At 32.9% G+C, this 18629-nt stretch overlaps 1 protein-coding gene and 1 pseudogene across 1 annotated transcript in view; both read right to left on the bottom strand.

Moving 5' to 3' along the window:
• The window catches only part of LOC134232467 (uncharacterized), a 42321-nt gene extending 26783 nt beyond the window's left edge, over window positions 1–15538 (bottom strand). Inside the window, exon 1 of the mRNA XM_062714430.1 lies at window positions 15329–15538. Within this exon, the coding sequence (XP_062570414.1) occupies window positions 15329–15331 (3 nt within the window). The 5' untranslated portion in view covers window positions 15332–15538. The remainder of the gene's footprint in view (window positions 1–15328) is intronic.
• Window positions 13099–15335, bottom strand: LOC134232466 (uncharacterized; annotated as a pseudogene).
• Window positions 15539–18629: the final 3091 nt, after the last annotated feature.

Genomic DNA, 18629 nt, shown 5'->3' on the forward strand with positions numbered 1-18629 from the left:
TATACCGAACATCAAAACAGTCATTATTTATATAGAGGAAAATAAAACAAACATGACTTTATACACGTTTATTTTGATATTGGCGATTGTTGGTCGTTGCATATTTAAAAGCGGCAAGGGGTCGCCAAGCGTAAAGGGCGACCCCAAACTACAACAAGCAGCAGCAGCAGCAAGCAACATGAAAGCATAATATTACATGTACATGTACTTATAATAAGCAGAATAATGGCCGTTCCGGGTGCACCGCGAACTGTAATTAACCTTACAATTAAATTTTATGTACATGTATTTTAAATAAACTTTACAAGTTTACATGTATGTTGTTATCGTTCCGGGTTATCAAACCGCGAACGTTACTAAAGATATTTTAGCAAGCAAAGCACAGTGCATGAAATTTGTTGGAAGCAATACACATTTTGCACAGCAATTGAGTTTGTTTCAAGCAAGCAAAGCAGACCAATTCATTCATTTGTTGAAAGCAGCACACATTTTCACAGTAAATGAGTTTGTTTTAAGCAGCCGCAGCACAATGAATTATAGCATCAGTTGAATGGCTCGGCGCAAACGCCATATGGCCGAAACCTTTGGAATCCATAGGTTTCGGTCACCCCATAAAATGGGGAAGCCGCATTCAACTGACCCACGACCAACCGCCCTAAATTTTTACCTATTTACTTGGGAAACTTAAATAAACCCCAAGAAAATAACTCTAGACCCCCCATGTTTCCTTTGTTGAATACATCTGTATAATAAATTGACTGAAATTATGCAATTTGCTTCAATTGATGTTTTAAATACATATGTATGTAAAGTTAAGAGAAATTAAGCATAAGTTTTTATATTATCTTACATTGGATTATTTCATAGCAAAATAGATCATGTTTTAAACATGAAAAAATTACAAGTACCAAAATGTTAAGAAACATTTATACGCAGACAAAATATCGTCCCATAATAAAAATGGCTGATCCTGATCTACCCTCCTCATTTCAATAGCTGCATGTATGAATTTATTCTGGCAAGTTTAAGCAACATTGTTCTAGACAAAACCTATTTAACTTATCATGTAAGATTATCTATGGAAATAAATCATGTTAATTGTATTATAATAGGTTAGCTTCTACATGAGAATCAACTCTCCAGGCTTATAGTACTCACATGTATTACAAGTAACACAAGGTGTTGCAGCATTCAATGTTTTACTCCCAACAATGACTCCAAATGGTATCTTGAAATTATACTTCATAATGATACTTGATATGCTATCTTTTTAATGTTCATAATAAAAACAGAAAATGACTTTACTTCTCATCATATCTTAATTTTATTATCATGACATCTGTTCTTACTTCTTACCTCTATTCTAATCATTGCTTTTTTCACCAAACTAATCAGTATAACTGAGCTGTGAGCCTATACATCATAAACTGGATATTTACAGCTACTAAATTAAATGTATCAGGAATCTAGAACTTTTTAAAGTTCACGTCTAATGACAATTTACAGATCTAAACATATTAGAATAATAGTGTAACTTCACTTGCTTGAACTATGATAGAAACAGGACAAGTATTACTAATAAATGGCTCACACACAGAGCAAAACCCCTTTCCCCTATCAGACTGGCTTGCAAGAATAATGATTACACATGTATTTTAATTATCCCTGTATTTAAAATATAAATAGGAATTATTGTGTTGACCTAGCCTGACACTGCATTATTCCTAAATTACAAACAGTACTGTACTTCACTTTCCTAAATGTATGAAAAGTACTGTGAATCATTTTAACATTTGTCATACATTAAAGCTTATGACTGAGAAAATCAGAGAAATAGAATATTTTGCTGTTGATTCTGTATGACTGATATGTTTAACTGTCATGAATCTAATATAATTAGTGGAAAATTTTGACAAATGCTATAATTTCTAATCCATAAATAACAATAGCTTTGTATTTCCTACAATTTCTCCCTGACTGAAGCTGTTTGTGAAATTCCAATAGGTTAAATTTAGAATGTTTCTACCCCTGGATCTTATAAGTAGGGGTATCCACTGTTTTGTTGAATATCGGATAAGCAATAAAATTAAATTTACTCTCTGATATCTTGAATGAAATCCACAAGCTTATATCATGCTTATCAAGTTTAGATGTCTGATCACAATACTAAATTGAGACCAAAGAAAATTGCCATTGTGAAATACATCACATCAACTGGCAAAATCTTTGTATATATTAAAAACAGATGAAGTTAATGTAGTAATGAAATCAATTCAAAATTGAAGTCCTTTACATAATGTCCGCCTTCTTGTTTATCAATAATTGACTACTGAAACAAAAATTGTGCTTTAGTCCTTAAAATATCCATACTACATGTTTTATCGGTTTATATTTGTGTGTACTTGACTTGATTACCTTAGTACACTGGATCTTGCAATTATAAATCTTACTCCCAAATCTGTTTTATTCCAATGTCATGATGGCCTCATATGCAGCTCTCCCTAGTAGGTGTATAATACACTCTTCTCCTGAAAACCCTATCCAATTCATACTTTTCCTAAAGATTTTTTTTTTTTTGAAGCTAAGAGTCTGACATGAATTGTCTAACAATAAAATTCCCTTTTATTCCCCAAAATTGAATAAATTGCATGTTTCTCCCCTATCTATGTGTTATGAATTTGAATGTCCAAAGTTTATCAGTCATACTTTCAACCCTAATGTTTTAGTATTCTCATCTGATGTAAATATTCCATGAACTTTATTCTCTAACCAATAAAATAAAATTATCAAGTATAGATATATGTGTAAAAAGGCAGACAAAATTTTGAGTAAACACAAGAATTAAGCCGGAATATTTTACCCAGTATATTTTGTTAATTTTGAAGTGAATCCCTTTTATTTGAAACCATATTTAGTTAACCTTGTCAGTAGTTGAGAAGGAATAATTGATAGTACATGATTCAGTTACTATTTTTCTGGGTCACCAGCACACCTACAAACCTTAAATACTTACCCTAGCTAAAAGAAGAGAATTTCTGATTTAAGCAACTGGTTATAGCATACAGAAGATTATGTTCTTCAACATAATTCGCGCAATGATTTGTCATTTTCCTTAATTAATAAGTCTACTCCTAATTTACCCTAAACCCCAGATAAATAAAAGTATCAATTCCTTTATTCCTAATGGTTATAGCCTTAGAAATGAAGAATGCATGAGCAGGAATGAAATGGTTTGCATCAATAACAGGGGATAAGTCCATGTCCCTAAAATGCTAAAGCGAATACCCTTGAGTCAGATTGTACTGTCAAATTCATTGTACGAATAATTACACAACTAAAACTCTCAATGAGTAAGTGAGCTTCCTTTGATTGCCAATGAATTTTATTATTATTATTATTATTATTATTATTTTATAATTTTTTTTATTTATTTTTTTTTTAATTTAATTGCCAAAAGGAGCCAAGGGGCAATTACACACTTGAGAATCTCTGAATTTAATTTTAAGAGTACATCAACTCTGAAGTTTGAAATAAAGCATTGGCTTGTCTCATTGGTTTATTGTTTTGTTTAATGTGGAGGGCATTATTTTAGCCAAACATGAACTAAGTTCCTATTGCATGATAATAACATATAGCCCGATTTAAATTGAACATTACCCATACAACTTACAATATTTGAATATTCCCTGTTAGTCCTCAAAGTTGGAAATGGTATAACTTAGCTTCTGAGCCCCCCCCCCCCCCCCCCCCCCCCCCCCCCCCCGGTTATTTATTTAATTTATTCATTATTTTATTTATTATTCCTTTCTTTCTTTATTTAATGCACTCTATTGCAAAATGCACTTAAAAATTTCCTCATTGTATAAATTGAGAATGTTCAATTGAATAAAGGCTGCGAAAATTGATAGACACCGATTGTAATGTTTTGATCACTTTTACTGCTATTACGAACCCCCCTCCCACTTTTTTTTTTTTTTTTTTTTTTAATTTCACGATTCAAATTTTAAAATATATAATTACAAAAAATATTCCTAAATCTGATTTATGTTTGGTTGTAAAACTAAAACGTAACCTAGTTTTAACGCAAATAATGCCACATGTATGCCGATATAAAATATTTCAATCCAAGCTAATCTCGCATTTTTGCGAAAAAGAATAATCCATCCATGCATCTAATCATCAAATCAGATATTTGTCTATACTATTTCATGAAATTATTTAAGAAACAATCGTGATTGAAAGCATATTTTTTGAAAATTCTGTCTGCTACAAAATTCGTGTACCTTTCGTTTTAGGATCCAGGGCAAAGAGGGGGAATTTGAGATATCCCGAACCCGATCTAAATTATATTCAAGCTAACCCAACTCAAATAGCAGCAACAAGGTTTTCCTCATAAAATAAGTGCATCTATTCTTTAAATTAATAGATGCTATTAATCAACAGTATTTTAAAATATACATGTGCCGACAGTAGTTTCTTTTTCTTTTAAATTGACAGGGAACATGTTTCAATTTTAATTTCAAACAATCCTTCCAAGTATATATTCCCATTATTTATTCATTTTTTCTGCAGGAATGCGAAAATCAGATCTATAAATGATAGGAACAAATATTAAAACTTCTTGGAAACACTAAGTGACTCTTCATCTCATTTTCTCTTGCATGTTGGTGACTTTAACTTCTAATCTGGACAACCTCCCATGGATCAGACGAAATTCACTGGTGTTGTAGTTTTTCAGGTCAGTAAGCATATCATGTTGACAATACCATCCAGAGTTGTAGTCAAGATGCTCATATCTTCTTTACTCATGTATTCTGGAAGATTATACTTTCCCAAATCAAATCCGATTGGGTCCTGTGTCCGAGGCATGCATATGGTTGGTAAAGCATAATTTAGTTCTTCATTTCTTGGTGGAACATAAATCTCCCACGAATTCATCATTGCCTGTGCCATATTTTTACCTCTGTCAAGTTCTAAGTGCCTACGAAGACTGATCCTTAATATCCAGCTCTGTTTTATATACCTTTTGGATCTATAAGACCGTGTGCATAAATAGGTGTGACTTACGTTTGTCCCCTCGCGCTATTCACCTCGCTCGCTTTACCTACTTTTTTTCTGAGTCACTGAACGGTGCGTAATGTGTACGTCTCTAGGGGAAATAAATGAGAAGAAAATCCTTGTCCTTTCTTCACAATTAACTATCGTGTCAATACTTTCACACACTCACTCTCTGATTTTATATGGGTATGATTGTTTAGTGCCATGGATAGAGAAAAACCAAGAAGCTCTCCCCCCTGGAGGCAGAACAAGTATTTCAGAAAGCGACCACAATGATCTGTGGTTACAATGACTGGCTTTATCACATCATGCGACCGTGGGGAGACTAGCTATACATTTCCTATGTCAACGGATGAAAAAAAACTCTGCTCCAGAAATGGCACGGAGTGAGCCTGACCTGTTTGATTATTTCGGAAAGCCTTACAGTTTCCTAACCTATCCCTAAAGGACAAAAGTTATTTCACTGTGGCAGGAAATAAATGTGATGGAGAAAATATGTATTCAATACGGGATAAAATGGGTGGAAATCTCATTTGTTTGTCTTAAAGAAATAAATCATGTAGAATCTATATGTCATAGTTGTTATTTATTGTTGACGCCATCTTGGATTTTTTTTAGACGCGGATTCTGTGTATGGTTTTTAAACAAACAAAAAAATCTAGACTTTCCCATGTTTAATAAAGTAAAAATTTTTCAATCAAATACAATTCTTTTCATCTAAAATTTGAAACGAGAAAGATTATGTAATTAGATTTCTGAAGGGTATATATACTGAAAGGATTAAGATACGCATATTAAACTTTTGAGTTAAATTAATACAATTTTTTCAAATATGTTTTTCAGCATTTTTATCACACATTTTAATTCATCTTAAATCAACAAGTTACCAAAATTTTGTGCGATTTTGAGTGATAGTTCCTGAGATATTGATATCAATATGGTGACCCCCCCCAAAAAAATAAAACTAAAAATTCTCATAATCTCCCTTTCGTATCAGTAACAAACTCGATTTTCCTGTGCATTGAGTTCACCAGAGCATTTATTTTTTCATAGCATTATTAGTCAACCCTTCCGACGGTAGTCTTAATCGCTGAGATTAGCTGTATTATTCCAAAGTCAACAAATCCCCCCGCTCAATCGAATCCCGAGAATTTTTGATTTAGGATAGAATATACAGAACCCAGCAATGCACTATCTATCGTGCACAATGAACAGCGCACGACGCCAGAAAAAAAATCAAAGTACTCAGAAGTACAGAAAGCCGAGCTCATTTACAGAATTGAATGAATTTCTCACATGAATCACGTTTATATACTGATGAAAAAAATATTTTAAAACTATCAATATAAATGATAAGACACTGACAGTGAGTTTTTCAATCCTACATGTAATACCACGGTCCAATTTTGACAGATAAATAGATAAATTTTGTCAGAATCAGAATTAATCTGCCGCAGCTGAATGTAAACAAACAGATCAGTCTGATTCCCTCTCCTGCTTTACATCATATGTGTAGAGAACTACGATAACACTGATTATCAAAATCCTTACGCTAATAAACTATGTTCTTTGACTTAGGACTGAAGTTGTAATTATTAGTAATGTTTATTTATATAGATAAAACTTCGTTTTATTTTTGTTGCTTTATTTAGCGTTTGTATTATCTCAATAGCGGTTGAGAGCAAGAACTATATTTTTACTCGTAACTTTAAAATGGCGACTTTGGGGTTGACTTCCTGCCTTGAACAGGATCACATAAGCCGGCAATTGCTCTTTGGGCATTAAGCCCGGCTAAAAACCAGAGAGCAATAAGTCACATGAGTTGATTCAGGTAACCAAATAAGGAATCCTTTGTTCTCAATATTTATGTAAATTATTAGTCTTCTCCTGGTCTCCTTGTTGATATACAATATACAATGACTTCTAGTCTTCTTATTGATGTAAAATATAAATGAATGGTAAAGAATCAGTAAACTAGAGTGAAATTAAACTGTTCATTAAAGCTGCTGTAAAATTTGTTAATAATCCCAAAGAAATACTCACTGAAATATTTAAAATTTACAGCAAGCAATGTCTGTTTTATAGATAATTGAGCAGGTGGATTTCAATGAAAAAAAAAATTGATAATGGGCATCAAAAATGGATACCGTCCTTGCAAACGAAAAATTAAACAAGTAATGTACTGTTTGCCAAATTTCAACAAATAATCACTGATGATGTATGATTGATTAAACGACACATAGCAAATTTGATAGACATCATTTCCGGAGTAGCTCACACTGTTTTAAAGAAACGTTTGCCAGTAAAAAAAAAGCTTAGTACTCAAAAGCCATCCTGTGGTTTAAGGGGATGAAGGACCTTTAGCTGAAAAAATACCTGTCATTCATTTTTTTTTCTTCATATTTTGTATTTCTCTTATTTAGTACATGTATGTCCCTCAAACCTTAAAGAAGATATATCACTAGGTTTCTAGACTTATTTCTGAGATATTGGGTGACAAATACTATGCCCCACAGTGTCTGAGTGAAGTATTGATTCTCCGTATACTCGGTCCATAATGGAATTTTTTCAGCACAGATAAAAATATGTCAGCGAACACGTGTCTTTTAAAATATTTCAGAGTATGAATAGGGTTAAAAATTCGAAAAAGCAAGATTCTTTTGTCACATTACGTCCTTATAAAGACAACTTAAACGACCAAAAATTAATTTACAAAAAATCCTATCATTCAATATTTGAAAAATTACTTCGTAATGCAAGTTCGTCATGTTATTGATTAACTGCAAAGATATCGATTGGTGAAGCTGAGCTCAAAATTTCACAGGACATAGTTAAACAAGACATAAGCATGAGAAAAACATGTCATGTTTTACATTTCTCGAGTAGGGGAAAACCCTACTATGACGTCACATATTTTCAAAATAAGCTAAGTAAGACATAACTACAATATATTTCCGTCAACATCCATGTAAAATATTTTTTGTGTTCTGTAATTCATAAAATATCCCACAATGAACTGAACATGATCCGTTTTTATGATATAATACTAACCCGTGTTTTACCTTGTATGTAGTCTTACTGTTGGACGCGCAACGTAGGGAAACAGATGAGTGGATCAATCTATTCCGTAATTTAAAAATATTGACAAGAAAGTTTGAATGTTTTTAAATATTTTTATACAAGATGGTGAACTCAAACAATCAGTCATTTTTTCCCAAATACTGTGGTTTCAATCTGGTTTTGTAATATTTTATAAGAGACTATGGCGTAATTAAACTGAGTCACGTGACCATACATACTTCGTCCCCTTAAAAATGAGTGAAAATGACTGCGTGTAAGAATATCTAAACAATTATTTAAAATATCAGTAATTGTACGAGGGGTGATCAAAAAGTTCGCGAACTATCTCTATATCTACAAAACCACAATTCAGATTAGAAGAAAAATTGGTATTCACATAGCCGTACACAAGTTCTTTAAATAGCATATGATGAAAAAAGTTTTGCTCCTTGTTTGTGATGTAACAATGTGGAAATGACGTCGCTATGTACGTAACGTTTGACAAAAATGCTTTTCTCGGTCAAACTCGTTCAACAAACGACTGCGTAGTTTATGGCTATCTTAGAAATCCCTTCGAAATAGCGTATAATAAATTTATTTGAATAGTTTATTAAAACAAATAACTTCCTATAAATTCAATCAATGTTTGGATTGATCGTTTTAGTGAAGGAAGGCAGATGGTAAAAAATGGCACTTGTAATTTTGCCCAGTGAAACCAAGTTTGAAAAGAGATGTGTTTTTAATTAAGCAATTTGCTATCCAAGACCTTCAATTTACACTTTGAAAAATGGTTGAATATTTCAGCAATAATATAATTATTAAATTCCTAAGATATCGTTCATTTAAGATTTAAAACATATAAGATATGATAAAAAGGAGTCACCCATTCTCTGTACACCTTGAACAAACGTCTCTCCCGAGACAGCAGATTTGAGTTTTGATGGTCGCCATGCTTATTTTTGGAAAGGATACACTAATTCACCAATTCTATTGTCGAGATTTGACCATTTCTGACAAATAAACTGTTTTTGTTATAAAAAATTAACTTACATGGAAAGAAATATAAAAGTCAGAAAAATCTTTCAACTTTTGTGAAAGAACGCTACGGAGGGTGTCACGTGACCACCTATATCACGTGCACGTGATTCGTGCATAAGCAGAACGGTGGCAGATGTGCAATAAAATTGGAGAGGACTTATTTAAAATACAAGTTGCTGTCCTTTAAAAAAGGACTGCAATACGTGGACCATATGCATGTTTTTCTAACCGAAATTCAATTAAGAAATTTTCTAGGTGTAGTGAATATTCATGTAGGTTTGTTCACATTTTCCACAATGATCTGCCTACTTATGACTGATTGTAGTCTCAAAGCAAAATTATTAAATTTTATCTCCGATAAGCGGCCTTTAGTTTTGACGGTTTCAAAACTCGGGCTTTTATGATACATGTAACCCATAACGTCTGGGACTTGACACCTGTTCTGGATTTATGCGGAAGAAATCTATCAGGGGAAAAATAGAGATCTGATGGTTCACGTGTATCAAGGCTCTGTAGCAAGCAGATATTTTTTTTCGCCCCCCCCCCCACCCCACACACACACACACACACACACATTTAAAGCCGTTGATATATACTCAACAAAAAAAGTTAAGGGTTATCAAATCCTTCATTTATAATTTTTACATCGAAAAATGTCATAAATGTAAATTTATTCAAAATAAATTACATAATTTCCTCTGTAAAGTTCCTACACATTTGATAAAAAAAACTAATGGGAATTGTTCACTTGGACAGAAGAACAAGAGTACCAATTATGGATACCCTCCTATTCAAAGTGAATTTCCACATACAGTAATTGCATGCTTTGTTTAATTCAAAACTGACAATTATCAAACAACTCTCAAAACTTGGTTTGGCCTCCCCTTGTCTGAATAACAGCCCTGTATCGCCTTGGGAAACTTCGAATGAGTGAACGGACGGTTCTTTGTAGTATCCGATCCAATTCCTCTGAAAGAGCAACTTCAGGTCCATTGGTATAACATGGAGCAGGATACCGCTGCTGAATTTGCCTCTGAAGAACATCCCAGACATGTTCAATAAGATTGCAGTATGGTGACTTCGAGGGCCACCATATTCTATAAATAGTCTCTGTCTCAAGATACTGGTTCACTATGTTTGCCCTATTTGGCCTGGCGTTATCATCCATTAAAACAAATTCTGTTCCTATTGCATCGGCCTATGTTCTCGCAATTGGCTGAAGGATATCATTTTAGTATCTGATACCGGTCGGTGCTCCATTTCTGATGATGTACAACTCCGTGGACCTCTGAATAGAAATGCCTCCCCACAACATAAAAGAACCTCCACCAAAACCATCATGTTGGGCCACGCAACAGTCACTAAAAAGTTCATTCTTCTGAACACAATCATCACCTTCCATCATTAAAATCCACACGGAATTTTGAATCATCACATCAATTTATAATAAGTTTCAGAATTGAAATTTCCTTTACTCAACTACAGTATATTTTACATAACCCTTAACTTTTTTTGTTGAGTATATATAGACCTCTATCAAACGGTATTGGATTGCTGGAATTAAAATTATTTCGCGAGTCTTGATGCACAAAACTAATGCCGGTGAAAACTTGTTCTAACTTTTAAAAGCTAGAACTATAGTCGTTGAATGACGTTTTTCATTCAAGCTCTTAAGTTACATGTATCTTATATACTGCAAGTTCTTCCTACTTTTTAAAATGTTTGTACCATAGAATCAAAGTTAAATTTGTATATAAAAAAATATGTATGTGAGGGAAATTCGGATCCGCCAATGAATATGTAAATGCGATATGCGGATTTAAAAGCAGGATTTTCCAATGAATGGCATATTTTGATTTGAATAGGGCGAACTATTCTACGGGCAAGTTATATCTAAGGTGCCAACGCTCCAGCATTCTCGCGCATGCGTGGCTTCTCTTTTGCCCATGGCATTAAGTTTAACCTCTCTGATATATTTACTGCGTGGACCTCAGGGTCCGCGCAATAATCAACGCTAAAACCAAATATTGTTTCTTAAATAGAAGTTATTCAATTAGTTCGCGAGCTTTTTGATCACCCCTCGTAATTATCCACGTCTGTTTGAATTTCAAACAGATACTGAAACGTGATTTTATTGTTTAAAACTCTCAAAACAAAATTTACAATAAGATGTACTTGTCAAAAACAGCAAAGGTTTGAGAAGAGCAAAGAATTGCAAGCTTAAGAGCACAAAGACAAATTTATATGCAATTTTCTTAAATATTAGTGGTCTTGTTGTTCAAATTTGTATTCGGAAAGGCAGTGTAATTTCTGGAGGAATCTAGAGAGCAAATATTTTGCAAAAAAAATGAAAAGGTTAATGAAAATCATGAAACCACTACATTAGATTTTTTCATGACAGCGTCCAAACCCGCACGCCCTGAAGAGTAAAGGAGTCTTGGAGTCTTGGGGATAAACGGACAGTTAATATTCTTCCACAATAACAATATTCGCCAAACCTTTCGCCTTTTGACTTGTTTCATTTTCCAAACTTGGAAAAACTCCTTCCAGAAGGACGAAACAAGTCCAGGAAATAATAGGATCTGTCATAATCCAGTATACAAAGGGACCTCTAGCCCCCCTAATGATGTACAATAAAAGATACAATAAGGTTAAATCATTAAGACTTAATTATTGAAAAGCGTCTTTTGTTTCTTTCCGAACAGCTCCCGTACAAGGTAACCTTTAGTCCCCCTGCTGATGTACACTATAAGATGACCTCTGCCCCCCCTACTGATGTACAATAAAAGGTGACCTCTAGTCTCCTTACTGATGTACAAAATAAGGAGTCCTCTGGACCCCTAATGATGTACAATATAAGATGTCCTCTGGTCCCCCTAATGATGTACATTATAAGGTGTCCTCAAGGCCCCCTTATGATGTACAATATAAGAGGTCCTCTTGTCCCCCTAATGATGTACAATATAAGGTGACCTCTGGTCCCTCTACTGATGTACATTATGAGGTGATCTTTGTTCCCTCTATTGATATACATTACAATTTAAGGTGGCCACTGGTCCCTGTACTGATGTACAATATAAGTTGACTTCTGGTCTCCCAAATGATGTACAAAATAAGGTGTCCTGTGGTCCCCCTACTGGTGTACAGTATAAGGTGTCCTCTGGTCCCCCTACTGATGTACAATATAAGGTGTCTTCTGGTCCCCCTACTGATGTTCAATATAAGGAAACTTCTATTCCCCCTAATGATGTACAATGTAAAGTGACCTCTGGGCCCCCTACTGATGTACAATATAAGGTGACCTCTAGTCCCCCTAATGTTGTATCATATAAGGTGTCCTCTGGTCCCCCTTATTACTTCCACGTATATACGTTGAAATATATTAATTTCTGCTAATATATATATATTGGAAAGTAGATCTGTATAAAGTTATGAATATGATTATTTTGGAGTAAGACAAAGAAAACTGTCTATATTCTAAATTCGATCAATATTTAAGGTGACCTAAGGTCTCTCTATTGATATCGATGAATTTACTTTTGTGCCTCTAATGTCTGAAGAGTTCCTAAAATATTTTATTACTACGCAAAATGACGAACTATTTGCGGGGAACCCAAGGTCCTAGTTAAGCGTACGTTTTATCCTTCTGCCGGCTATAGATGTTAACCTTTCATGGATGAAAATACTTTTTTGTACAGTGTATCATTATCATTTTCGTTTTCTTTTATTAAAAGATGAAACAGACACTTCTTGATAATATCTTTCTTCTCTAGATCTTCTTCAAAATAAATGGTTTTCTTGAAAAGAAAAATACAACCAAAGTTTGATTTGAATGGTTTCACCTTAAGGATTCATCTTAATTATAACCTTCTGCAATATCTATTTGTTCCAAAGACATTATCCTGAAACGAAAAATATATAATGACACAAAACATTTGGCAATTTTGAGATGCTTTTTCTTGTATCAATTATATTTCTGACACACTTCTAATAGCAAAATACAAGTCGTACATTAAATGCATATTTCTGAAATTAATGTATCTCGAACAGGTACACGCATATATACATCTTTAAGTGGGATTTAAATGATCAAACATTAAAGTACCTAAAAATCTCTACTTCAAAAAGCTATGATTAAGCCCTGGTTTCATTCAAGTCATCGATTTAAAGATGCCTGATTTATCATGACAAACATGAAATAAAATCAATTAAAAAATTATACTAAAAACAAGACACTCAATTGCTGCATAAATCTTTCTTAAGTGCATCTAATGATAGCCGAGAGTTAACCAGTGAGTTAGGATTTATAAACGCGTTATCCTTCATATCCTTGCTCCCCTGTGGGGCGTCCAGAGATTTTCCCAGAATTCCCGGAGAAATTGTTTCCTGTGCTTTAACATCGTTTACTACACACATCACGTGATAGATGTTGAGTTGATTTGCACGATATTTACCTATTTAAAACAAATAAATGATGATTATGAACTTGGAAAAAAGAATTGTATAGTGCACTGCGTATACTGCTAGAAAAAATATAATGTATCTTGCAGATTTCATGTTTTACTCTCAAAATACATTGTTTCTCATGTAAAACAATCGGTTAGGTATATATCGCGACTTTACTTTAAAGAATATGACAATGATTGTGTCCCATGTAAGGCTATTAAATATTACACGTATTTATTTTTGTATTCACATTCAGTTTTTGGCCTCTGATTTTCGTCCGCTCTTTTACTCTATACAATTAAAAAATGTTAACATGTCCCACGAAAGACATTATCAATATAATCAAAATTTCTGTTTTGCTTACTATCAAATTTTTATTAATGTACATAATTATACTTACATGCAGTTTTATATTCCTTTCTCTCTGCGCATGTCACATGACATGTCTGTAGTCCTCGCATCTCAAAGTCTGTAATGAAAAAAGATCCGGAAAGGGACACTCTCTCATGTGCTGCACAAAATTAGGAGGGAGGGAATTGTAATTGGTGGAACAGTCGTAATATAGCTGACATTCCCTGGGATGAGGCAGCATGAGGGAGGAATTCTCCTTGCATAACTTCTGAACATGTAGATCTATGCAATATATAAGGCGTATGTATGTACCATAAACTCATATATTTATTTTTATATGGTTGTGTGGTTTTGAAACATATTTTGTAATTAAGACTATCACTTATCTTTTTTTCCAATTTATGTAAGTGTGTGATAATTGGCGAACATTGCACTAAATCGTCAGTGTTTTCCAGTGTGTATGTTGTTTTAAACGCTATTATTCGTATATCTTTTGTAGATAATCTGTATTCCACTCTTCCAATTTTTACGAACAAAGCATTTGAAACTCAAGGCTTTCTGATTCAATCCCAATACATCGAAATCACACAATTGTGAACGGTACCTGAGCCCAAATCGAAAGGATCGGCCTCGATCGAAAATATTATTTATAAATGATGTAACGATTCAACAAGAATGATTGTTTAGCTGAATTTTCGAATAAAAATATATTAATCTTTTATCAATCATTGAATTTTATTTCCTGTCGCAATTCTTTATATCATTTTATTATCTTCGGGAAAGCTTTATATAATATCGGAAATATACATCTCCTTTTTTAATCAATTTTTATATTTTCTTAGGAACAAAATTTTATAAGTGAGTGTTCTTTAAAAAGAGGGGCTTTCAATTTTTTTAACTATAGAACTAATATTATATAGACTTACATTTGACTGCATCTAATGATTTTTATAGTTGTATTTCGATATCATGTCTAAATAAATTAAATCTTACAAATGAATACGATTAAAATCGTCACCGGTACATCAAAATCTAAAGCCAAACATGCAATGGTAGTGCAAAATTGTTTTGAAGAGTATATTTCTCAGTTTATTTGGAATGTTGAATCAGAAGCAACGCAATGCTTAGAATTCCCTTTGACTCGTTTAAAATCCCACAATTACTCACCGAAAGCGGCTTCTTTTCCAAATATTCTGGCGAACTGCATAACAAGGACAATTGTTAAAGCTTTAAAATTTCCATCAATATCCATGATAATCAAAGAGTCAAAAGAATATATTGTTCTTCTGTCAAAGTAATCGGTGGAAGAGAAAAAAGAGAGAATATGAGCAATATTTAAAGAAAAAGCAAACAATATTTCCTACGGGGACTATACCATCTGTTTCTAAAAAGTTATCCTTTCACACGATCAAATCTCCTAAGCCACGCTCCACATTAAGTGTAAATGATTTTGGTTGTGATGGATAAGAAGGTGATGAATTGATGTTTATGAAGGAGTAAAGGAAATCTATAAGGTTATAGGGAGAAATAGAAGTACTTGAAGACATGAAACATGTAAGAGAAGGCAGGGAATCATAATCGTCAAGCCCGTTGTAATATATTAATATGGAGATTACGAACAGTATTCAAGATCAGAAGTCCATTAAACAATACAAATTAAAGCAAAGCAAACATGAGCCACTAGACCATACCTTGCGCGTTGTATTGTTGTGTTCGCATAATCTAAATCTTAATAATTTGGCAATCATGGGAATGCAGTTTGCAATTCAAAAATTTAACATGTCATGGGTCTGAAATTTTGAGGATAGTGTAATCGTTTACCACGTCTATGAACAAATGGTGATGATACTTTTAACATGGATCTAGTTTCTTGAAATGCTACAGGACACCATTTATCAATCGTCTCTCAAACTGTTTGTTTTCAAACTTGGGAATCTGTAGAAAAATATATGTTAAAGAAATAAGAACTAGTATTAATGAAAACCTTCTGAATGACGACTTTTTTATCTTATCTTCGACATAAATAAATAACTAGCTTGTTCCATCAGCTTAAAACAAAAACAATTATTGATAAGTCTACAAGAAGCAGTATTTTGTCAATACAAAATCACCGATTTAATACTTACCATTGGGTTGGCTTATATGAAAGCAACCAAACCGGTACCTTCTGTGATCTTCTGGCGTCATTTTACGGTTGTAATTTTAGATTGCTCAATAAATAAGTCAACCAAGGTCATTAAAACGACAAAAGAATGTATGTTCGTTTCCAATGTCTCATTCTATACTAAAATCATCGATGTGTTTAGTAAAAATACTTACTATTAGAAAACTATGAAAGTTGATATTGTTGACGATTACATACAGTTTAATATTCTTTCTTCTTTTTATGTTTTAGGGGCAGTAATAGTATTAAGAATGTATATCTTGCAAGTTAAATCAGAACAAAGATAAATTAAAATGTATTCAGTGGGTTTTGTCTTTGTAAAGCCTTTTATAAAGTATACAGCGTGTCTTCATGCTGAGTTGATAACAGTAAAAATGGTTAATGAAAATGTACTCTATTTTTTTCTCGAAATTTAACGCTTTTAAGATGAGCGATGGCCCTGATATATACGTACACTTACTGAATACTTAGTAATCAACCTTATTTGAAATACATTTTTAGTATGGGTCAATGTCACATGTATATGTATAGATGAAGAAATATTTTTTTATCCTAAAATACATGTTAAATAATTATGCTCCATATTTTTTTCATAATTTATGAACTATATATGCTACAGAAAGATAATTTTGAAGTAATTTATATTCATTATAATAAACCCAAATACCTTTCGTTCATTTTATAATTATTATTTTTCATTTGTTCATGCAATTATTCAGTAAAACTGTAAAATAAACTCACAATAATTTCTTTTTGAAGTGGTGAGAACATCAGCATTAATCGGAGAAGATGTAGTCAGAGAGCGTGTTTCCAAAACAGACAAGGTCGTGGACGATATTCCCATCTCCGCTTCAGTTTGATGAAGTGTGCTTATAATGTCTCTGGGAAAACACGTTAAGTTTGATACTGATAGATTGGTGAGTAAAGTTCCTTTCAAGTCACTAGGAGAAGCATATTCTGGACGTTTGGTAAAGTATAAGACATTTCTCTTTGATTTAAGAAATCGGACAAAGCTTTTCAGCTCGCAATCACAATGAAAAGGGTTACCATTTATACGACTGTAAGAAAGATAAAAAAAAATAACACATACATGTATTATTACAACTACGTTTTAAAACAAATCATAACCACTGTTGCCAAAGTTTAGCATGTAGTCTAAGTGCTTAACAAAATATATTTTCATTAAAGGATGAGTGCACTTAAGGATGTGCAAAGTATGCGTAAAAATAAACTTTCAAAACAGACATTTTTTTCTTTTACTGAAGGAATGATCAAAATCTAATCTACAACTTTACTCTATAAGAATTAATAAAAGTATGTATTTACGATGTACGAATCTGTTTTATAAGACGGGGGTCACCACAATATCTTCAATTTTCGTATGATAATTAGGACGCCCACATTTTACTGTCTATACTAATCAAAATTTCTAAGTTCCCATGTGAGGTCGTTGCAGTACGTGTATACACCTTGACATGGCCACTTCCGGATCTGGTTTCTGTGAATTTCCAGATAAATCGGATAAACACTAGGATGGTGTAGTGGTATTCGTTGAAAATCTAGCGATTTTTAATGATTGTAAGGAATTCACTAAGCTTTGTTCATCTTTCTGACGGTATTTACAAAGGTTTTTAAATAGAATAAACAAATTTAGGGGAAGGAAATACAACTCTCCTTTACTACCACCAGCTTGGCCCATGTCAACTTTACTTGCACGTTGTTGTGCGAACATAAACAGCATTTTATTCAAGCTTATTACTGTTTTTCGTAAACAACTAAAGATGGAGAACACATGGTTATCAAATAAATGAATGATACACCCGAAAACATATGAAACTCGCACTTCATACTTTTAACAAAAACGGTCAGGGTCGAGTAATTCAACATTCGATTATATTTTTTTTTTTGGGGGGGGGGGGGGCATATCAGGTAAATATTGAAAAATAAAGACAAAATTGTAAGCAACTTGTAAATTGATTTTAAGGTTTTTAAAAACTTAAAATGATAAAAGAGGGGACTTAGAAATTTTGACTAGTATATATACATAGTCAGCTCATGTTTATCTTTAAGATTTAAAAGCAATTGAAGCAACAGAAATAGACCCAAAAGGCAGCGTTAAGTGTTGTCATTCCTTAAAGATGCATAGGCACAGATTTGAAGTTAATATTTCTGTATAATGTAACGACGTATTTATTGTAATAGCATTTCACATGAAAATATATTTAAAATTTTTCATTTAAGTTTATTGAAACTTCAAATTTTTGGGTTTGATTGAAACATCATTGTACTTTCATATATTTTAATTTTATTCTAAATACATAGGGAAAAGGGCAATTTTGGTGTGTATTAATGAAATATTGTAATACTTTTATCCATAAAAATTAGTGTACTCAGAAGTGAAATGTTCGAAAGCAAAACCCCTTCATGAGTATCGTCATTTCGCGCTTAGTGTTAAGTACAGGTTTAGAAAATTTAACACACTCGTGAAACGCACACAGATTTCTGTAAACAG

Source organism: Saccostrea cucullata, unplaced genomic scaffold (genome assembly GCF_032062105.1).
Source record: "Saccostrea cucullata isolate Sc308-1 unplaced genomic scaffold, CSIRO_AGI_Scuc_v1 ctg4442, whole genome shotgun sequence".
Taxonomy (NCBI): domain Eukaryota; kingdom Metazoa; phylum Mollusca; class Bivalvia; order Ostreida; family Ostreidae; genus Saccostrea; species Saccostrea cuccullata.